Source organism: Ptiloglossa arizonensis, chromosome 9, assembly GCF_051014685.1.
Source record: "Ptiloglossa arizonensis isolate GNS036 chromosome 9, iyPtiAriz1_principal, whole genome shotgun sequence".
Taxonomy (NCBI): Eukaryota; Metazoa; Arthropoda; class Insecta; order Hymenoptera; family Colletidae; genus Ptiloglossa; species Ptiloglossa arizonensis.
Window position 1 is genome coordinate 12,813,492 of NC_135056.1, and position 24,503 is coordinate 12,837,994.

The 24,503-nt window shown below is 43.6% G+C and overlaps 1 protein-coding gene and 1 long non-coding RNA gene across 3 annotated transcripts in view; both read left to right on the forward strand.

The window, feature by feature from the left end:
- The window catches only part of LOC143151104 (uncharacterized), a 67,279-nt gene that overhangs the window by 22,246 nt on the left and 20,530 nt on the right, over window positions 1-24,503 (forward strand). The gene's annotated exons all lie outside the window — the stretch shown is intronic.
- Window positions 1-24,503, forward strand: part of LOC143150928 (dual specificity tyrosine-phosphorylation-regulated kinase 2) — a 43,941-nt gene extending 19,438 nt beyond the window's left edge. The window contains exons 2-3 of one of the 2 annotated variants that reach the window (XM_076319534.1): window positions 23,428-24,111; window positions 24,193-24,503. In XM_076319534.1, coding sequence (XP_076175649.1) covers window positions 23,428-24,111; window positions 24,193-24,498 — 990 coding nt within the window. In that variant the 3' untranslated portion in view covers window positions 24,499-24,503. The remainder of the gene's footprint in view (window positions 1-23,427; window positions 24,112-24,192) is intronic. The other variant, XM_076319535.1, reaches the window with a different exon arrangement.

Sequence of the window (24,503 nt, forward strand, 5' to 3'; positions counted from 1 at the left end):
TGGAAAATTGAAAAAAGAGAGTAACGGTCGAAACGTTGACCGCGCAGCGCACAAAACCCAACACGGATCGTTGGTCACCAACGTGTTGCATTTGTTCCGACATAAATAAAGAAATAACGAACAAAGAGAGAGAGAGAGAGAGAGAGAGAGAGAGAGAGAGAGAGAAACAGAAAAAAAGATGATATTTTTTCATTCTCATATCCGGCGCGGAGCTATGCACACCTCCGAGGGATTCTCTATCGAATTTATTAAATCGGTGGACGCTATTTTTGTTTACTCGAACGCGCGATCGCCGAGCCGGTCGTTTCGTCGCGTTACGCTCTTTTTCTCGTCGCTGTACACCGCGGGAACAATTTATCGTACGAGAGGTGCATCGCGCGTTTAATGCCCACAATCGTTTCTCGTTAAACGTATTTTGTTTCCGTTTTAATATCGCGACATATGCGATCGTGACCAGTCCTCCTCCACATCGCACCGTTCTCGTTTCTCTCTTAAATAAAACGTTTCAACGTACCGCGGACGCGTAATCGCGATAATTTTGAATTACTCGGAGAACGTCGCGTCCCGAAGAATCGTTCGTACGTTCGATTCTGGAAAATCGATCGAATATCGGGAACAATGTACCCCCTCCCCTCTCCCTGCGCCACGCGGGAATAATTTTCAATTCGGAGTGTTTGTTCCCCGCGTTGAATGGTCTCTGTATCGACGCGTTTAGTACGTGTTCGATTCGTTTCCGCGCGGTGAATTTTCGTGTACGTTTCGTACTCGAATATTTAACATACTCTACCGAACCGTACGAATCGGATTCAGTTGTCGATCTCGATTAAGTATCCATTCGAAATTTTCTACGCGCTAGTTTAAAACATTACCCTGACGACTGTAACGTTTCTCTTGGTTTTCAAACATTGAAACGAAACGTCCGATATCACCGAATCGGTGACGGTGATTTTTAGGAACCGTAGTTCAAAATATTACGTTCACAATTGTAGCGTTGCTTTCATTTTACGGACATCGATATAAAATGTTATTTTACACTCGAAGCTTTTCAAAATCCTTTAAATGGTAAAATCAATCAGTATGAAACGTTTCCATTTCGTTACACCTATGTTTACATCAATACAGCACACGCTGTATGCTTACATCTTGCCAGAGTGAAATATATCAATTCCAAGCCAGGAAATTCTCCTGGATCGGAAAATTAAACGACAATCGAGGCTCTTCTAGTATCCAAAGGGTTAAAAATCAGTGCTCTGCGGTTCGAATCGCGGAATAACTATAGCTCGAATCGGTTGAGACGCGTTTCGTGTAAAAGTGTACTCGAGGCCCGATTTTTCGCCGTAATTCTTTCAGTATCGTCTTTGTGCTCGGTTCGGTGATCTTGCGCATTAGCGGAACACCATCGATCGTTGAATGAATCGAGCCTCTTCATTGTTTCGATGCTTTAATCGAGCATACGACGTTAGACTCGGGACGTTACCGCAGACCAGCCTGTGGCACTTCCGCGACACGGAGACTGGACCGGTTTTCCATGCTGGATACGAATTGCTCGATCGTCCTTTTGCTGGCTCTCTGCACACCATAGCGCGGCAGCCTATATACATACCAGAACCGCTGCTGGAATTCTCTTTCGCGAACGGAACGTTTATTTGCACTTGCGCGCCCCGATCGGTGTCGTGCGCAAAAATAACCCCGATGCACGGACAGAGTTGTTTGTTAATTAAATTCTGTCGAGATTTTTCAATTAGCGAGTGGAGTTACAGTTCGTGGGATATTGAAAATTTCGAAGGTTTCGATTCAGGTCGAAGGAACTTGGATATCGATCGTTTGCGAGGAAGAACTGGTACGAGTTCAAAATTAGATTTAAGTTTAGAAATAATTCAAAAATCTCGAAATTGTACGTAGAATCGTTGTAGGTAGATAGATATACGTCAAGGTAGGAGAATTCGTTATGAATAGTGAAATTCTGAAAATTTTGAAGGTTTTGATTCAGGTCGAAGGAACTTGGATATCGATCGTTTGCGAGGAAGAATTGGTACGAGCTCAAAATTAGATTTAAGTTTAGGAATAATTTAAAAATCTCGAAATTGTACGTAGAATAGTTGTAGGTAGATAGATATACGTCAAGGTAGGAGAATTCGTTATGGATAGTGGAATCCTGAAAATTTGGAAGGTTTTGATTCTTGCATTGAAGAACGAGTTCAAAATTAGATTTAAATTTAAAAATAATCTCGAAACTGTACGTAAAATACATCAAAGTACAAGGATTCGTTATAGATAGCAGGATACTGAAAATTTCGAACGTCTTGAACCCAGCCGAAGAAACATGGATATCAATCTTCTTAATTGCATCGTAGAACCGTACGAGATTAAACTCAGCCATTTTCAAGTAACCTCGAAACATCGTGCAGAGTACGTAAAATTACACTTTGGGATGAAGAACGGTACAAAAGAAGTACTCGTATTATCCTTCGAGTTTAACCAGTGCGATAAATCATTTTCCCAAAATATCTGAAAATAAAATTTTACCTCTACAAATTTACTATAATTTCGTAATACGCGAAAGTACACCCTCCATCGTCCTTTTCCGTACCACCTACATCGTCCATCACCAGTTCGCAAGCCAGAGTGCAAAATCATCATTCAACTTCGTTCCATTACTCGTGTTTGCGACGGGCTGGTCCAAAAAAATTAAAGAATTTTTACATTCGAGGGATTCAACATTCTGCGCAAGGTGTTACGAAAATTCCGCCATGATCGTCCAGTAACGAGATATTGATACATGCTCACGCGCGAAGATTTCTCGACGTTTATTTTTTCCAGACAACGTACACGCGCGCAAAACTTTTCCAATACCCGTACACATACACACACACACACACAGAGTTACGTTTCTCGCTAGACGACGGTTCCCCTTTCGAAAGGAATCGCGTTTTGTTGTTAATACTGAACGTTGTCGGATCAGAAGGGAAATACAACTATTACGTTACTACATCGCGATAGAGCTACCCCGGGAGCGTTCGCGGTAACGAAACCTTCAACTTAGGTACTCCAATTTCAAGCTCTCCGTAGCGAAGATAAGCGAGGAAAACCTCTCCCGTGCTCGTCCGCGGTCATGTCCACGAGTGGAACGTGCACCTACGGCCGCTTATCTGTCTGTCCCGTATACACAATATCGTTCGGGAGTTATGCAACGGGGGGAGGTCTTCTAACTCGAGTCCGGAGGTAGAGGTGGAGGAGGACGATAAGGGTGTAAGAGGAACGAAAAGGTGGAGAGAGAGAGCCCCGAGCGTTCTCTTGCACGACAGTCTCCCCTTACGACGATAACCCGATCGTGCGTCGAGTGCAAAGTCGCGTGACTGACGGAAATGGAAGGGCCAAATTACGTTCCGGGGACGAGGAGGGAGCGTAATTGAAAATTAATCGGAGCCTCGTCCGTCTTTCGTGGTCGCTCCGGTTTTTTTTCTCTTTTTCTTTTTTTGTTTTTTCTTCGCAAGACGGGAAATAAGAAACACGGTAAATTTTCCGATAACGCGAGATTCAGAATGGAAATCCATGTTTCGTAGCTCTTTTTCTCTTAAAATTTCAGGTGCGACGTGTATGTAATGTCTACGTATAGTGTGTAACGTATACTATAACGTAGTATATACTATACGTAGAATACTAATTTTACTTTGTATCGTAAGCATTTTGTACGCGTTGTTCGTATATTCGTACGGGATAAGTTCAAAATATCAATTACAAAATTTAACCAATTCAGTCATCAGCTGTTCCGCGATTCGCGCGAACGAACTGCTGCACTGAGTCAGCGATTTTTGACAACATTACACTTGAGTGTTCGCGAGATGAGAGTAACGTTACAGTACCGTAATAACCGTAATATTTTCCGGTTGGTATATATATATATAGAAACCATGACCTAAGATTGTTCGAGATCGACAACCACGAGTCTGACTCATGGTGGCGCGTTTTGGTCTAGGTCGTGTACAGTGAGTCTGACTTGTAGTTTAGGCCGAGTGGGTTACGCGATGAAAAAGAATATTCATTTGTACATATATACATGTACTTTGTACATATGTAATTGTATATATTATCCACGCTGTTTAATGAATACGTACTGTGTAATGTAAGGATAATAATAATAATAAAGGTAGAATAGTAGAAGAAGGTAGAAGAAGAAGAAGAATCACAGAGGAGGAGTAATGATCACAGTAGATTAATAATAATCATAATAGAAGAAGAAAAAGAAGAATCACAGAGGAAGGATAATGATCACAGAAGAATAATAATAATCTTAATAGAAGAAGAAAGAGAAGAATCACAGAGGAAGATTAATAATCACAGTAGACTAACAGTAATAATTGCAATAGAAGAATAGTAATAAATGCATTAGATGAAGAATAGTAATAAACGCATTAGATAAAGAATAATAATCACAACAGAAGAATCGAGGTGGAAGAAGAAGAAGAATAATTACAGTAGAACAATAATAATAATCACAAAAGAAGAACAGTAACAAACACAGTGGACGAAGAATAATAATCACAACAGAAGAATCGAGGTGGAAGAAGAAGCAGAATAATCACAGTAGAACAACAATAATAATCCCAACAGAAGAACAATAACAAACACATTAGAGGAAGAATAATAATCACAACAGAAGAATCGAAGTGGAAGAAGAAGAACAATAATCACAGTAGGATAATAATAATAATAATCGCAACAGAAGACGAATAACAACCACGTTGGTGGGCAAAAGAAGAATCGCGCACCCGAATCGAACGTTCTCGCGTCGCGTCGCAAAAAGGCTGTCGACGAATCAGCGAAAGATCGTTGGCACCGTAAAACTATCGCGTTACAGATTAAAAAGCATCGTTCACCGTCAGGGGGTGTTGGGTAGAATCGTCGCGAGAGGAATCCCCCGTGAAACCCGCAGAAAGGCTCTCCTCCGTAGTTTCGACGACCGTTAGGGATGAACAGATCGCTGGATGTATAGAGGTCGGGAGGTGAGTCGACGCGTCTAGGACGACGCGGACGACAACGGGGACAATTTCATCGACCGGCTAATTCCCCGCCGGTTTGCCTCTTCATAAATTCCACAGCGTAGCCCTACCACTCGAAGAAGCTGGAAGAAGAAACGGCCGTGCGCCGTGTCCCCGTTCGGCGAAGGAACACCGCTCCGATTCGTTTCGTTTCTTCCGGTCGCGAACGGGAAACGTGTACGACGATGATGAATTTTTAAATTAATCGCCAACTCCCGCCGATCGAGTTAAGCAACTAGGTCGCCGGCTGAACCCACCCGCGTTTCCGTCGCGGGACCGGCAATTTATGCGCTTCGTCGCGGCGTTTTCGTAATTGAGAGAAAACGAGATATACAACAACCAATACTGTCGGAGGCGGGAAGAGGAAGAGGAAAAGGTAGCGGTGTGGGGGACGGGGGTAGAAGAAGCCCCGCCGTTTCCACGGAGCGCCGGTCGGGCCCCCACCTTACCCCCACCCCGGTTACAAGTACGGTGAAATCGTACCAACGACGGCATGACCACGTTAATAATTTTATTATCGCACTTGACGAATTCCGGCCGGTGAGCACCGCTCGTGGACGATGATGGAATTTCATTAATTAGCTACCCGCCGCCGCCGCCGGCCATGAAGATTTCGATGGATGGGTAAATACACGCGCACCGGAAACCGCGTTTTCAGGCTCGTCGAGCGGGTAGCCGACGATACTTCGCGAACGAACGAGCGAGCGAGAGTTAGTTCGTTCGCGAGGTGTTCGCGATGAATTAACGCGTACAAGACGATTCTTACGAAACGATCGCTCCTGAATCATTCACGAAGCTCGTAGACGCGCGGAGGTGTTCGAAGAATGCATGTGCAACACGGAGGAACGATTGTTTTTTAAACGAAGATGACGCGGAGGTAGGTTACCGAGGAGGTACAGACATGGAAGGTGGTGTTCGCGATTTCTTCTTTTCTTTCTACGGTGTGCGTGTACCAGGGGAAAAAGAGGACTTTGATCATGCAATTTGAATAAGTTTTTTTTTCTTCTACGTCGCGTTGAACTCGAAGTGTCCGGTTTGGATTGTCACGGTTGAGAGTGCGTAAGTTTGCGTCGCAAAAAGAATCGCAAGCTCGTAACTGGCGAGGAGCGTTTGATTTTTCGTTACGATTAAGTTGAAATGAAAACACGAATCAATTGCAAATTCGATCACTTTCCTTCTCAAGGCGCTTAACTGTTACACGAATCGCGAATGATAACTTCCGAGGTTATCGCACTCCGAATACTCTTCGTGCGCCCATTAAACCGTTTTCAATTCTTTCTCGAAGCGTGGAACAAAGTACTTCGAACAAATCGTGGATGTTTAATTATGGACATTTCCCCCGTTGCTGGTTACCTCCGTGTCCTTTGATAAGTTTTCGTGGCTCCGTTCTGGGCTTTTCTGTAATTCGTTTACACGCCCGTGGCATCCAGACTGTCCATAAAATGTTAAAAACTGGTCGGAATTACCCACCGATTTCGACCAGCATTACCTCGCACCGTATTTTCATATACTCGGGTTAATGCGCCGACTCGAATTTAAATATCGCGAGGAATCGAACGACGCGAGTTGGAAAGTGGAAACGTTTCTCTATTTTTAACGAGATTTATATATTAATAATTTATATCGTTTCCAAGTATCAATCCAGCATGCATTAAAATTCAACGACCGTGTTGGGAAATGAACATCGAGGAATTTCAAACGAAGATTACTAAAATCGCGGAAACGATGAATATCAACCGTATCGCTGGCAGATGTTATCGAAAGTCGAGTAACGCGTTTTCCGTTTCGAATTATTTCGCTTTCCCCTGCTTCGTAATCGTTTTATCAACCGACGCGTCGATAACGCGTACTCCGTTTCGTTATCGTTGTTATCTGCCACGCGAGAGTGTTTCTTTCGTTATTGTTTCGATAACCAGCGCATCGATTCGTCGCTCGAGCGACTCTTTTGTTCGCGAGATCGTCGAAACAGGTTTACTCGTAGCCACCTTCCCCGCACGAGGGTCTTTTACACGTGCATTCGTCTAATTTTCCAAGGACATTCTCACATTGCAAACTCTCGTAAACTCGCCAACTTTTATATCCGACTCCCTGTCGGCTCTTTCCTCTTGCTCTTTATACTTCACTTCGACCCTCTGACTGACTAACCAACTTATAAGCCCCGACAATCTTCCAGAGTCCCTTCGGACACCCACCGAGCTTGAACGCGAATCTCAATCCCAAACGGCCCGCTCTGTCTCCACTGCACCGTTCCAAACACTTGTTATTCGCATCCAACACGCGAGAAGTACGCTTACATTCGACGTTCGAGAAGTTTATTTACCTCTATAACACTGTACACTGGAGCTCGTCCGAGTGTGCCCACTCTGTGTCCCCTTTAACAAGATTCAAGACCCGAGGGGTCTGCTCGGTTTGAAGGTAAAATTGGATTCTTTGTTTCTGTTATTAATATTTACGTTACCTTGATCAAATTTGTCGTAAAGTTAGATTTTAATGTAAAATTTGTTACGATGCACTGGGATATCTCACGTATCCAGTAGTATAATGAATTGTAAATAGAGGAATGTAGAGTAGAAAATGTAAAGAAATATATAGTAATACATTACTATATATACGTCTGACATCATCGTTGCATTCGTTCCAAAAAAAAATAAAACGATCAATTCTCAAGGAAAAATTCTCCCCATTAATTCGAACAATCGAAGTTCTATCCACGAATCTTAAAATACTAAATTATTTGAAAAAATGTTTAAAAACTACTCACAACACCTAAATTACTCAAAAGCTTGAAGAATAATCGTCTGAATAATCCGATTGTTCGAACGAACGCTGTCTCGAATTTCGAACGATTGTGAAAGATTGTAATTATTCCACCGGCTCCCCGGGTGACCGTCGAGTAGCTCGATGTACAAAAATCGTTCTATTTCCAGTGTAAAATTGCGTTCGATAAATGTCACCGCGTCGATGCGCAACGTTATTTACACGTTACGACGTAGTTCCATTTCCGCGACTTAATATTTACAGCCGGCGTTCTAATACCGAGAGGGTCGTTAATTACCCTGATTATTGGACAACCGATACGCCGGTAAATAACGTTAACCGCTTAACTGTAGGAGACACGAATATAATTGATACCCGAGTCACGTTTATACCTTGCAACGCAGACGGTTTTCAATTGCACGATTCGCTTCTTCGCTCTCTCTCTTGCTAACGCGTACGGTATCCCGGCGTCCTTTTCTGCTCTCTAAACGTGTTTTCAAGTTGATCATTGTTCCTACGTACGTGCATACCGAAGCATCGATTATAACGCGGGTAGGGGTGGAAAACAGAGCGCGTACATCGGACAAATTCCCCTCGGGAAAAAATAGTGTAAACCGACAACGGAAACAATCTGTGTATCCTACAATATCCGGTCGATCGACGTCAACAGCACACGTCGGCGCGCACAACTCTGTTACGGCTCGTTAAATATTGATACTTCAATTTTATGTTCACGCAAATACGCATAGTTCTCGTTTCATTGGTCCGCACCGACAACGCATTACGGCTGGAAATATTTCGAAAACAGGAACACGTCCCGCCGTTTCCGCGTTTACTTTCCGTGTTTTCGCGTTTGTCGGCCCCGTACGAGTATCACTCGTCCCGCTCGATCCTACGGGGTTTTAATTGTTATTATATCCATGCTTGGCACCGAGTGTCGCGCGATACGTTTTTCAATTATCGATTCGAATTTCCGTCAGGTCGTGAAATTCGCTCGAAAAGTTACCGAATTGTTTAAATCATTCGACGGGACGAGCACGTCGCGCCGCTACCGGGTTTTATAATAAAATCGTACGATCACGACTCGCGATACGCTCGCTGTTTATACACTGATATAGGTATAAATACGCGTGCAAAATTTATAATCGATACACTTGATACATTGATATTAGGTTGTTCGGTAAGTCATTTCGTTTTTTTTCTTTTTTTTTTTGGCGAAACACGATTTCTTTTGAGCGTGTAAACGTTTCATTAAATTATACATTCTCCATTTTGGAAAACGAAATTACTTTCCGAGCAACCCAATATATTTAGTATTTGCTTCTTCACGATTTTTTTACAAGTCATTGTATTAAATATTTTTGATTATCAACAAATTTCACTCTTCGATTTTCTACAGGGCGTTTAAATAATATTCATCGGTGTTACCATGAACGGCTCTATCGTTTACAAGGGTCACTGTATTAAATATTTATGATTATCTACAAGTTTCATCCTTCGATTTTCTACAGGCCGTTTAAATAATAATCATCGACGGTGTACCACGAGTGGTTGTATCGTCCATTAGGGTTACTGTATTAAATACAACGCGAACAGTTTATTTCCAAGAAACCATCAAGCCCGATCGAGCATCGTGTTTCGTAGTTATTTCAACGCTACGAAAAATAGCGATATATCCACGAAGCAAGGTCCTCGACACCTTGCTAAACATTTTTCTCCGATATCGTCCAGCGAAAAAAGTTCAAGGAACAGAGCCATACCTACGATTACACGCGGATCGATGACGATACTTGGTTCAAAACGCTATACGAACGTATAATTAACCAACTTCGGAACGTCCGATAGACGAGTATATTTAATATAAATTAAATATAATAGCACTCATCGTGGAAACGGGATGGTATAGTAATTGGTGCTCTCGTTTTGATATTCACCTCCATTAAAGTAATATTTTCCCTCGTTAAAGGTTTTCGTTTCCGTTGAACGTTTACGAAGGGGTAGGATGGAATTCTAATTATCATTTGAAAGTTTCCTGCGAGAGGTGTCTTTTTCCGAAACTCGACGAACGTTTCGACCACCGAGAAATTAACGTTTCGTGTTTACGATTCCTTCTACGCGATTATTTTATTTACTCGCTACCGCCGCCGTGTTTACCCGTAGTCTCCGCGCGATCGAATCGAGTTTCGACTCTCTCTCTCTCTCTCTCTCTCTCGAGCTTCTAATATGAATATAATGAAGAGGGAGATTAACATTCTACGGTATGTCCCGATGCTTGACTCGATGCACCGTATATGCGCGACCGATTGTTTCCCGAAGATGAAACCACGGCGAACTATAGGGACGAGGCAGCTGAAGTATTTCCGGTCAGATGTAATGGGTCGACCTTGACAATAACTCGCCGTTGTTCCCAACCTGGCCGGCACGTAGCACGATTTTACAACAAAGCCGATGAAAGCAGTCGTTACTCGAATTACATGGAAATTAATTACGAGACGCGATCTCGTTCAACCGTACGGACTCGAGAAGACGTAACCGACGTTAAATACGAAACGTCGTTCCAACGTGGCGATATCCTTAACGCGTGTCCGACTCACGGTGAATGATTATAGGGTCAAGGTAATTTTCTCGTAGGTTCACCGAGTGGAAAGGTGTGTTTTATGCGGTAATTATATTTTACGACTTTTATAACAGCGTGCCGTGGTTGGTGTAAAAGTCATTGTTTTCGATTCTGCATACCCGGTGGGCGATACCGAGAGACACGCCATAAAACCACTCCCAGGGGTTACGAATAAACATGGGTTCCGCTTCGTAATGCTCTAATGTCTGTCCCGGTATTCTATAACGATTTCAAACGATTTTTTTTTTCTTTTTTGATCGATCTTTTGCAATCAATTCTTTGCAGGGAATTATATGTAAATTCGATAACGTTACACCGTGGTGTGTGAAATTACAAAGGCTGTGTTTCATCGGGCGATTCCGAGGCTTAGTTGGTTCACGTGCTCTGATAATTGTATTACACGACGTTTGTAGTAATTCGATACCTTCTGCTTAACCGTGGATATTGCCAAATTGGAATGTATTGTGTCGTTGGGAACGTATCATCGGACGTCACGTATGTTACGCAATACTTTAGATTGGAATTTTCGAAGGATTTCAATGTTTCAATTATACCCGTACACAACTACAGTGCAGGTCCTGGAGACAGTGGAAGCTATTCTTCCTATTATAAATGTAATTCGAATGTTTTCAGGTGTTGACCATTACTTTCGATAGCCAGGTTCGTTAAAGTGCTTTAACGTACTTTGAAAACCTATACTTTTCAGAAAACTATACTCCACGATACGTTTCGATAAGGTTCGAAGTAATCAGAGATTTCATTACTCAATCTGTATTTTTCAAAGAACTATATTTCACTTCTAAAATACAGAACGAACACTAACTACAGACCTCGAGGCAACTAGAGATTTCAGAGCCCGTATCCCTATTCTAGTACAATGGAAAAGTGTTCAAAATTTAACCACAATAGTGTACAGTATGCTTTAAACAATCTATATTTTTCAAAGAACAATATCTCACGGTACGTTTCATATAATTCCTAACTTGAATTTCCACCAAGAAAAATCTACTTCTAAAATACAGAAGGAACACCAAGAGCTCGTGGCAACTAAAGATCTCAGAACCCGTATCCCTGTTCCAATCGAAAAGTGTTCAGGGTGTTGACCCAACGTGTACCTCGACCTAATATTTTCCAGAAGACGTAAGTGCCACGTTTGCGCTAAAAGCGGTAGCTTACACCGACTGTGACAATTTTATCCGTCACTTTGACACAGCGAATCAACTCGTACGCGTAACGCGTCGAGTCCGACGAAGCAGCACGAACATCGGCAGCGATTCCGTGTAACCGTCCGTGTGTGTTGCGTTTATTAGCGACATTGGTAGCGAGAAACGTGAAAATGCGAGATTCTTATCGCGAACTGTTTCCAGACGGGGCAGGGACAGCTTATCGATCGATAACTCAAAAGCAGCGGCTAGAAACGTAACGAGATGGCCACTTCGGCTTTCCCCGCAGTCGCCGCCGGTGACTCAGACTTCCCTGTGGTTACGGTCCCCCGGGGACAACGATTCAACAATGAAGTGAATCGCTCGGCTGTGTGCGAAAATATTCACGTCGTGCGGCGACCAACACGCGGATGAATTTACCACGAAACCCTGAAACGAAGGAACACACGGTGCAGAATTTGCAAACGCGCGTATAATGGGACCGCTCGAGTCCATACGTTACTTCTCTCGGGCCCGTTCACGCGAGCACTCGTCCGATCATCGATCATCTCTCATCGCGTAGATTCTCGTTTAGAATATTGCACGCTCGTATGGTCTTTGGAGCGTTCAAAAATGTATCAACTTTTTGATACTCTGATATATTGTCGGATATTTTTCCAACGGACTATGAAAAATTAAAATAATTCCGAGTACGAGTTGCACGGTGAAACTGTTAATGTATCGTTTCGTAATTAAAGTATTGAATTAATCTGTTCTTTGGTTCGTGTTATTTTGTATCGTTTCACATGGTTGGCAACTGTGTTTAGAAGAGTTAAGTAGCTCGGAGACACATTCGTCGAGCGAATAAAGGTACATCGCGTTCTCGTGGGACTCAATGCGTGTACACTGTGGGCCCATCTGATACAAAGAACCCTGAATACGCGGGACCACGATACAATCGATGGAGAATCGCTGGAACTCGGTATGGCCGACTCTGAACCCGTGAGACAACTGGTTCACAATAACCTGGACCCCAAGGGGTCCCCGCAAGTGTGGGGACTCGTGGGCCCTGTGCGCTCGTAGGACTCCCAATTGGAGGCTCGCGCTTTTAGGGTCATCCACGAGGGATTCGGCGTCACCTGTGTACGCACTTCTGTGGACTCGAGGTAGTTTCTGTTCGGTCTAAAGGTCGTCTGTACCTAGTTCCAGGCTCGAAGTACCCAGCCCCATAAATTTAAGTTCGTTTGTACTTCACTCTCGAAGTCGTATCTCCAGTCTCGTCGTTTCGAAGTCGTACGTACCCAGCCCCATAAATTCGTAGTCGTCCGTACCCGGTCCCGGTGGATCCGAAATAGTCAATATCGAGAGCCCATGGATTCGAGACGTCATCTGTATCGTATCTCACGAACCCGCGATCGTGAAAACTCGGTCTTGTCGACGGCATCGGTCATAAGTCAGAGCCTTACGTAACAGAAATATATATCTTGTTTCTATTTTTACTTCAAGTGCCGAGTAACGAATTAATTTAGATTCTTCTAACGACAAATCATTTAGGTTCTCCTGAATGAAATTGAATTTATTTAGATTTTCTGTAGAACAACGTCCAATTGAAAATCTATTCTTCTTCAATGGAATATTATAATAATATAACTTCTAATGACAAGTAATTTAGGTTCTCCTGAATGAAATATAATTTATTTAGATTTTCGGTAGAACAACGTCCAATTGAAAATCCATTCTCCTTCAATAGAATATTACAGTAATGTAACTTCTAATAACAAATAATGTAGGTTCTCCTGAATGAAAAATAATTTATTTAGATTTTCGGTAGAACAACGTCCAATGGAAAATCCATTCTCCTTCAATGGAATATTACAGTAATGTAAGTTCGCTGTAGGTTCCCCAGCTAAGTAACCGTAACGGTTAATCCGCGCAAGGTAGGATATAGTAATTCCCAATGGTGTACATGGATTCGATTCTATGAAAAATGGAGCTACCTCGTACACGTTTAATCGATTCGTACTAATTACACGTGCGGTGCACCTGTTCGTGGAAATTTTCAATTTGCCTATTCTTCCCGTTAAGATAATGAAGAGCGTTCCCGTTTACGTCTCTGGTTGCGATACAGTCGTTCCACCGACACGCCAGTCACGTTCATTCGATCTTGCACGAAACACAGGGTAACCGTGTGTTCGTTTAAAGGATACCTCTTCTGTTACCGATACCGAGGTAAATCGAGTAGTCTCGTTAACTGCATAGGTAATCACGCGCTTCAAATGTAGTAACGCTCGGCGGTGTATTGGTTTCTGTTTCCGTTTGCCGATATCTGGTCGCTTTGACGCGTCTAGAATGCCCTAGTAATCGTCGAATCGGAGGCCACCGGTGAACTCCGACCTTTGTCGAGATTCCATGTTTTTACAATGTTCGATCGATGAACTTCGATCCGTCCGGTTTTTCCGGACGATTATATTACACGTGGCGTATCGGTCGAGCACTGACAATTTCGAATAATCTCACCGTAGAGAGAACGAAAACTACATTAACGAACCGTGAACACCTCGAGGTTGTATACTACTTATTTTCAATCGCGACTCGGAGCACGGAAAGCTTCTTGTACACGGGACGAGTGTATAGACTGTACGAGTGACCCGAGCAACGATGTAAGTCCGTTCTCGATGTCGTAAGAAAATAGAATTTCGACAAAGGTCAAGGTTCATCGGAGGTCTCCGATTCGATCGATAAGGAAAATCAATTTCCCGGGCGACACACGGTCGCGCGTTGCCTACACGTTGCTCGCGGATATGTCAAAGGCGTACCGGTGCTTCGGTTCAAGTCCTTTTAAACATTCTCTACGTCCATTTTCTCGGTACCTGTAAACGGGCCACTTGCTCCCGGATCCTGTACTCATTGTTACTTCCATCCTTTGTAAAAAATAATTGCCAACGCGATATATTTATCACGTGTAAATGGATTGAAGTACGAGTGCAAACTCTTTGTATACGTAATATTAGAGAAAAATTTTATTGATTTTTTATTCGATTCTCCTTTTGTTCTCGGTACGAAAAGGAAACCTTGGGCAATCTGAAAAGTCTTGCCCATCTCGAGAAACCCTTATTACTCGACCATTCTGTTAACCCTTTACACTCGAAGTTTCTTTGTTTACAGAAACTGGTGCCTTGATAAAATCCTTTAAATTGTAAAATTAATCTTAAACGAAACATTTTTGTTTCGATACGTTTGCATACATATGTTCATATCTTACGAAAGTGTAATATCTAAATTTCAGTTTGAATTCCAAGCCGCGAAGTTTTCTCCGATTAGAAAAGGTACAGAGTTAGATGACGACCGAGGGTCTACTCTCGAGTCCAAATGGTTAAAATAGAAACAATCTTTTCTTATCTACAAAGTAAAACTATCTTTCAGATACAGAGCAATATTTCCTGCAAAATATAAGATTCTAAACTTTTCAATTACGTTACAGTACGAACAATAAATAACAACGATCTTTAATTTTCTCGGGTTCCTCGGTCTGTAGAAACGGCACTGGTCATCGTGAAAGACTTGCTAGCCGAAACCGTACCAAACGTTGGTTTTCCATTTTTCGCGCGAATACGCTCCGCTTCGCGCAATTTTTTCTCCAAACAACTTCGACTCTCGTTTATTCGCGAAGTTTTCGTCGTTCTTTCTCCGTTGCTTTCCAACGTGGACGTATCGGGTCGTTTCGTTGACACTCGAGTCCTTTTCACTCGAGACGTTCGCCTAAGTGGCCAGCGCATGTCCAGGACACATTTTCCAACCTTTTGTTTTCAGTTTGGCGTCGCAGAGGTTGAGAAACGACGAACGAATGCCTCCCGGAAACCGGTCTACCGAACATCCCCGTCTGAAAAGGTCCTCGCACTGTCTGGCCTTTCGAGGCTACCTCTATTCACACGCTCCGAAATTTGGACACGCTCGACGACGATTCAGAGCGAATACGGTTCCACCCACGAGCGTCGTTTCGTTAATTAGCTCGTCGAGGACGCATGCGTGGTTTTCGGTCGTCGCGACGAACGCGGAATCTTCGATTGTTGGAAATTCGAATTGTAATGTGCCGTTTGTCACGATAGACAGGGATCTCACGTATCCGGTAGCGTAACGAATTGCAAATGCGAGAACGTAAAGTCGAGAGTATATAAAGAAACGTAGAGTAGTAGAACTTGTAATATAAAGTTTATTATAATACACAGGGATCACCCAGTAGTGTAACGAATTGCAAATACAAGAACGTAAAGTTGAAAGTGTACAAAGAAACGTAGAGTAGTACAACTTATAATATAAAGTTTATTATAATACACAGGGATCTCACGTGTTCAGTAGTGTAGGGAATTGCAAATACAAGAACGTAAAGTCGAAATTGTACAAAGAAATGTAGAGTAGTACAACTTATGATATAAAGTTTATTATAATGCACACGAACATCGTCGTTGCATTCGTTTCAACACCGATTAGTAACGTTTCAGCGTAATTTAAAATTCACGAATCGGTGTATTATCGTCCCGATAGGGGAAAAGATCGCGCGAGGAACACGTCTCGAAATTGTTGCACGCATTCGCGTAATCGGGACGCGGAGTTCGTAATCGCGTTGCTTCGACCGCGATATTCGCTGTATTGTTTCCCCCCGGGCGAATCTACACACATCGTGACGTGCTCGGAACGCTCTGGTAATCGTCGAATTAGAGTCGCCTGTTGTAGAACCGTTTTCATTTGCAAAACGACTAACCACGTCCTTCGAATTAAATCGGCGCCGAGTTTTGTCGGTCGATTCTTTCCTTTCTTTTTCTATTTTTTTTTTTCTTCTTCTTTTTTCTTTCCGCGCCCGTGTTACGTGGAAAGGATTCGCGTTACGGTAGTTCGAACAAACCACCGGAACGCTGAGAACCGGATACGAGTGTACTTTTCTCCCTCCGTAGCTCAGTCTTCGGTCTCTCTCTCTCTCCTTCTGGAACGAATTATTGCAAACAATTCCCGATGGTTCGATCGATAAGTTGTAGGTACTCCTCCAACGGTATTGGAAATAATTTTTACCCGGTCGACCGGTGATTCGCTGTTCCGATCGTGTCGCGGCCATTGTCGAGGAAACAACAACAACAACAACAGCTCCAGGTGAAGGCCTCGAACGATTTTCTCGGGGTCCGTATCCGGCAGGTTTGCGCGAACGCGTTGCGCGGCCACCGGCACCACCTGTTACCTCGCTAGCTAAACAGCCGTTCCAATTAGGGGGACGAGCTTCTTTTTATCGCTGTTCCCGCAACGGAATGAAAGGGAAACCGCGAATAAACATTTTGCTCCCTTCCTCCTCCGCCTCATCCTTCTCCGGCACCACCGCCTCCTCCATCTCGTTTCACCGGGCACGATAAAACAAGCCTCGGAGTCTCAGGAGGTGGTTCCTGACCCCTTTCGCGAAACCAAACGCAACTCGGCGTACCTCCTCGCGTGCTTTGGTAATTATTCGCGACCGACTCGTCGTAATTACCAGACCGCTGGGGAATAAACGCGGTAATATCCGTGCCGAACGCGAGACGAACCGAGGAGGCAACGATTTCGCGGATACCGTAATTAATGAAAAAAAAAAAGAAAGAAAAAAGAAGGGGGGGCATCCTCCCTCTCCCGTCCGCGATTCGCGGTCGTTTCGCAATATCACCGCGGTCACTGCGGTTACATCCCCGGTAAAAATGTATTAATGGATGCAAATTGATTTTCAACGCCCCGGTGAGGGGAGAAACGGTTGATTTCGCAAACTTGCTTCTTCTCGCGGCTTTACGGGAACGGAAAGGGCGTTAGCCACCGGATCGAACGTGTTGCTCGTAGGTGAACCACCGACGGGCTCGAGCGTACGTCTTGCGAGGGTTTCGATAGTCGAGGTTTTCCAGTAAATTTGGAGAACACGAAGACGAAGTCGAATATATTGCGAGTGTTTTGAAGTCGAGATTTTCGGGTAAATTTGGAGAATACGGTGAAGTCGAATATCTTCGAGGGTACGAAAGTCGAATATCTTGCGAGTGTTTCGAAAGTCGAGGTTTTGGAGTAAATTTGGAGAACACGATGATGAAGTAGAATATCTTGCGAATGTTTCGAAAGTCGAGATTTTCGGGTAAAGTTGGAGAACAGGGCGACAAAGTCGAACATCTTGCGAGTGTTTCGAAAGTCGAAGTTAATTGAGTAAATTAGAAGTATACGATGAAGTCGAACACCTTGCGAGTATTTCGAGAAACAGAATCGGATGATAAGAGAGATGCTAAGTTAAAACAAGCCAATAAGACAAGTTTCGTAGAGTCACAACAGCGGAACGTATAAACGAGGTGAAGAGATTATTTAAAAAATCAAGAGTATCGCGGAAACGATTACAATTTGAAAAGCGGTCGATTTAAGCAGCTATATTTTCCCCATACAACGCGAGATGAAACTTTATCGAGATTGTAGATTTATAAAATTGATTTACCATGTTATTTTGCGTCGAACGTTTCGTATTATGTGGAGCAGTGTACACTCCCGCTCGAAAATCACAGAGCACCTGTTAAAATATCATAAACACTTGCAAAAATAATGAAAGTCGTTGAGAAATTCACAACAGAAAACAACCTTCTATTATATATTTTGCACTATCGACTGCGTGTGGTATAAAAAAAAATGTAACTCGGATAAGTGTCTCGCGACTCTTGAGTGGGAATGTACATTAATGCTCGCTTAAATTTCAATAGAGTTGTCTCGCCTAAATTTCAATGACCCACTCCCCCACCACTCGGTGTCTCAAGTTGAGCGTAATCCGATCTTACGAACAAAGACTGCGAATAGATACAGCAAGAGTAAACGAGAAATTAATAGTCTGCCAAACAGCGATGATCGAGCATTAGCGCTCGACAGAAACACAGCACGCGTTACGATGAATCGTCCAATTACAAAAATTTAAATTTCCATATTTCTCATTTTACCTTCACAATAACCATACCAACGTATCGTTGAAGTTCTCCCGATCAAAATGAGTCCAAACACGGCACAAATTGGAGAAAGTTTACCGTTACCCTATTATTTACACTACCTACAATATTTAAATTCATTACGAATAAAGTTCGTCCGATTTGCGTCGTGTTTGGACTCGTTTTAATCGGGAGAACCTCACCGATCCATTGGTAACATTATCACAAAGATAAAGTAACAAAATGGAAAATTTTAATGTTTCTAATCAGCACATTTTTCTATCGTGCTTCGAAATACTCGAGATCGACCATCAACGTTCGTCACAGTATTTCTTCCTCGCTTAGTTTCGTTACGTTTACTCTCTTTCCTTGTCGAGGATCTCGAAACAACCTCTGTCACAAAATCGCAATCCGTTTCGCGTTAATTTCAACGTTAAACTCCGATTTACGCGAACCTGAGCCAGCATCACTGTACATTGTACTCGATCCAACCCCCTAAAGGGCGTTTCTCGTACGACGGACTCGATTTGTCGGAAGTTCGCAACCTGGTCGGTGAGTTGCTTCGACAAATTAGGAATATAACCGGCTTGTACACCGGCCGGATGTTCGCGCTTGTTTACATTGTTTCGCGAAGCAATTTCACGGTAAAAGGCGCGCACGAGTGCGACGTACGATCACTCAACGAGACAGCAGACCCACATTCGTGCGTCTGTAGAACCGGGACATCCCTCCGGGGCTACATCCGTCGAAAAATGTACCCTTCGGAAAACTTCCGTCGAGGCACCCCTCCGTATCGATCAGCTGTGCGTCGCTTTCTATTTACGATGACGCGATGACTACCCCTCCACCCTGGTAACCTGATCAGGAAAGTCGTTCCGTGCTTCGGTTACGCATTGTGTGTTCGGTGTACGATGTACACCGAACCTGCGTTGGACGAGGTTCTGTATCGAAAAACAAAGTTACCAATCTTTTTCTTTCGAGAATGTTTATGTTTTGCATCGAAGAATAAAGTCATCGATCTTTTTCTTTGAGAGTATTTAGGTCTTGTATGGAAAGATAAAGTTATCGATCTTTTTTGTTTTTGAGAGTATTTAAGTTTTGTATAGAAAGATAAAGTTATCATTCTTTTTCGAGAGTATTTAGATTTTGTATGGAAAGATAAAGTTATCGATCTTTTTTGTCTTTGAGAGTATGTAGGTTTTGTATAGAAAGATAAAGTTATCAATCTTTTTTTGGAGAATGTTCAGTCTCTCGTCTTTGGTACGAAATTCACCCATACGAAGATACATCGAGTGTGTACCAAAGTGGATGACACACGGAACACTGCTTATAACAGGTTCCAATAATAAAGCGATCAAATAATTCCGTGTAAGCTTCGATAATCCTCTGTTTGCTCACTATAAGCAACGAGTAGACACGGATAGATAGGTTAGGTACATTATTAAAGTACAAAATCGTTGATTGCCCGAATACAACCACGTCAAACTCGTTTTAACCGGAGGATCAGTTTACACATTGATACCGTATCACGGATAGTAAACGTACAATTGCTCTAGGAGGGCCAAAAATATTTCACGGTTCGTTTTTCGGTCGTGAGACGAACATCGGTCGTTATATACGTAAGTAGACGTATGAATTAACACGGAAACAATTATTTCCATGGAAATGAAGAAAAAAATACGTTCGTTTGGAAAAGATCTGATCTTGAAAATTGTTGTAAATTCAGAATATAATATAAAGTTTATTATAATGCATAAGGATCTCGCGTATCCAGTAATACAATGAATTGGAAATAGAGAAATATAAAGAAACGTAATACAATTTAATACAAACGACGATAGTATTCTACCCTTCGCGATTCTCGGCTCGGAACCGAACAAACGGAAATGAAAACAGGCAAACCTTTGACCGTGCAACAGACGACCCTTCGATACGACCGAGGGTACAATGTCAGTCCTTAAAACTAACATCAACCATCGATCAACGATGTCCGACACACCTGACGTCATCGTTGCATTCGTTCCAACGAAAACAATTACTTCCATGGAAACGAAGGAAAAAGATACGTTTATTTGAAAAAGATCGCCGGTATCGTCGAAAGAATATTTTTTCTCACTTGTTTCGTATTTTCGAAGCGTTGTGCGCACTTCCTGGAAAGAAACTTGTCTCTTCTCGTTCCGTTTCCGTTAATGGGTTAATCGTGGCGGACTTGTTGAAACAAACAATTTTTCTCGAGCATTATCGAACGATAAGTGTTACGAGTGAAATTTAACGTTTGACGCTGCGGCCCTAAAAGGATTTCGATTTACGTAGCCACGTTGGCCCAAGCATTGTTTATTCAACGGTGAGAGTAACGGTGAGCCTCGTTTCTGAAAACACCGTGTATATCCACCAGATTGAAAAGAATTACATACGATCCTGGGAAACGTTTCACCGAAACGGTGAACGAAATTTTTTTCTTTCGGTTCCCCACCCCCCCTCGTTGCAAGACGAAACGGTACTTTTAGGGCAGCGGGCGGACCCTCGCTCGAGGGTCACAGTTTAGACATCGAGCGATAATATTATAGCTTATTGAAATTTGCATAGACGCTCGTTGGCCAATAACTGGGCGAACCACTATAATCCTGGATAAATTCCAACGTGGCGTTTCTGTTGGCCGCACGTGAGCATCTCGATGCAGCCCGAAATATTAAAGTAGGCCGGTAGAAAACGGATAGGATCGCACAAAATTATCCGCTGCTTAGTCGATTCTCCGCTTTACGCTCGTTCGCGTTAACGTGTTAATAATTTGCGACGCGAGGGAAAACATCGGGTCAGCGTACACGTATACACCGCGCTATATATTTTTGCCCTGCGATCGTGGAAAATAAAGTCTCCGCCGTAGGGGGTAGGAGGGAGGGAGGGGTTGAACCCTTCGCACGGGGGTGTATTATTTTATCGCGTCTATATTGCCAAATGCGACGTGAACGATACACGAACGTTTCTGGTCGCATGCGGACCACGTAGGCACGTTTTTCGTGGGTGCACCACGGACGGTTGTATATCCGAGATTTCGTGTGTACATCTGGAGCAAATAGTATACTACTCCATCGGTGTGAACACTCTTCTTTCTTTCCTCAATCTGCTTGGAATTGTTGGAACAGATTACAGAGTGGGGAGGCAGTAATCGAAAAGGAGACACGATCGACGTTAGTATATCCGAGATTTCGTATATCCATTTGGGGTAAATAGTATACTATTCTATCGGTGCAAGCGCCCTGTTCTCCTCCCTCTTCGTCTCACCGAGCGAGGGGAACGTAATCGAAAACGAGACACGATCTTTCATCGGAGAGAATAACTCGAAAGTATAATAGAGTGAACATTTTTTTATCGAGATCGAAAGTTCGCGTGTACTCGGTACACGTCTCGACCGACGCGTTTCTTTGCAATTCATTATCTTCACTTGCGTTTCGCAAATATTGACGCTGGGATAATTTGTTCCGCGACCCAATATTTATTGCGCGTATATAGACTCTCGTAATCGACGATGTGCGTATGAAAATCTGTCACGATCGAAAAGAATTATCGAAGAACCATCGATGAGTTTCGTCGAGCCTGAGAACCAGCGCGACGACGATAAATATAAACTCGACCGGATTAGTCTCGTTGAAGTAGATTTCGAGTCTTCGGAAGTAGCGTAAACGATAACGCGATCTTTCCGTGATTTCGGCTTATCTCGTCGCGAGAAACGGTTCCCTTTCGGTCTTATCGGACCGTTTCCGTTAATCCGAATCCAGTACCGTTGTATCCGTAAGTAACCGTGGATATTGATATCGCAACAGGTCGATTAATACCTTCGTGGAATGAGTATTAACAGAGAACGAGGTAAAATCAACGTTGTGCAAACGATGATTGAAAAGTTCGTTGCATCCGAGCGATTCGAATTTGTTTTTCGCACGATAACACCTAACTGTACTCCGGCATTCTTTTCCGCACGAAAAGTTTCGTGTACCATCGAAATTCTCTGTTAGCAACGAAAGCATCGCGTTCCTCTCGTAGATAAGGGGTATATAGAATAGGAAAGTTTCAAAAACACGAATACGATACTTGTTGTTGTACGCGTGAGAAACCTATAGCTGCGTACAAGGACGGTGATACTTTAATGGTAAATATATATAAAAAAAAAAGAAAACTATCGAGTATCTGTCGCTACGATTTCGTAAACGGAGTAGCCGTACACTGAAATTCTTTCCGCGAGGAATTTCGTACGGAGAACAAACTTCCGTTAGTTGGTCCTCGTGGACAAATTTTCCGTTAACGAGCGACAAAGTTCCTCTCGTACATCAAGAAGATACGACGACTATAAATATGACAATTATGAGTACGACGACTACAAGTACGAGGACTACAAATATTACGCCTATAGGTATAACGATTATAAACATCCCGATTCCAAGTATAACGACTACAAGTACGACTATAAGTATGACGCTTACAAGAATGACGACTCAAGTACAACGATTACAGGTACAACGACTATAAGTACGATTGTAAGTATAACGCTTACAAGAATGACGACTTAAGTATAACGGGTATAAGTACAACCACTATAAATATAACGCTTACAAGAATGACGACTTAGGCACAACGATTACACGTATAACGACTATAAATATGACGCTTACAAGAATGACGACTTAGGTACAACGTTTACAAGTATAATGACTGTAAACGTAACTTTTCCAATTGGAAAGTTTCCCCTCGGTAAAAAGAAACACTCGAATTCCATCGACTTGATCCAAATCGAGAAGTAACCCTTACCTCGCGGAGAGAACGTCGATAAACGCGTTGGTCGATTTCGACCGATGAATGATCGTCGAGGACGTCGGCGCGGTTACCTGGAGACACCAGATGATAACACTCGCCGCGTTCTGTTTCAGGTGATCGACTTCGGTTCGAGCTGCTACGAGAATCAACGCGTCTACACCTACATACAGAGTCGGTTCTACCGCGCGCCGGAGGTGATCCTCGGGGCGAAGTACGGTATGCCGATCGACATGTGGAGCCTAGGGTGCATCATCGTGGAGCTGGTGACGGGTTTCCCTCTGTTGCCGGGCGAGGACGAGGCCGATCAGCTGGCCTGCATTATCGAGCTGTTGGGCATGCCGCCGCTACGGTTACTGGAATCGGCGAAACGGTCCAGGCAGTTCATCAGCTCGAAGGGTTACCCGCGGTACTGTACGACCATAACCATGCCGAACAACTCGATCATACTGAGCGGCGGTTACTCCAGAAAAGGTAAGCGCCGTGGACCGCCGGGCTCCAAGGATCTCAGGCGGGTATTGAAGAACTGCGACGACCCGTATTTCCTGGACTTCATAAATCGTTGCCTGGAATGGGACCCGGAACAGAGGTTGACGCCGAGCAAAGCGTTGAGGCACGGCTGGCTGCGTCGTAGGTTACCAAAGCCACCGGAGAAGACCAACGACGTTCTACCGGCGGTACCAGCGGACGTCGTGGCACCACCGGCGTCCACCAGGCGGCTACGACTGTCCGGGTCCGGTAGCAGATGCTGGAGCAAGTCGATCACACTGCAGAGCAATAACGCCGAGCACACGAACAAGGTGAAGCAGTTGAATGACATCTTCCACACTATGAACACCATTTATTCGGTACTACAATACCAACGTTATCACGGTGATCAGTCAGGTCCGGCGGTCTCGACGAATCATCAAGAGGCGGGCGTCAGCAATCATCAGCCGCTGAACTCCGGTGCCGGTGGTGGTGGTGGTGTTGGTGGTGGTGGTGGCAGCGGTAGTACTAGTGGTGAGCAGCCGCCGCACGGCCATCAATCGCAGGGACAACAGCACAATAACGGTTCGCGCGGGTCCCATGGATCCCATGGTTCCTCGCACGATAGTCACAGCTCTCACGGGTCATCGAGCGGATCGAGTCGACTGGTGATCAGGAGTATCAAGGACATTCCCGAGGAACTGAGACGATTCAAATGAAACAC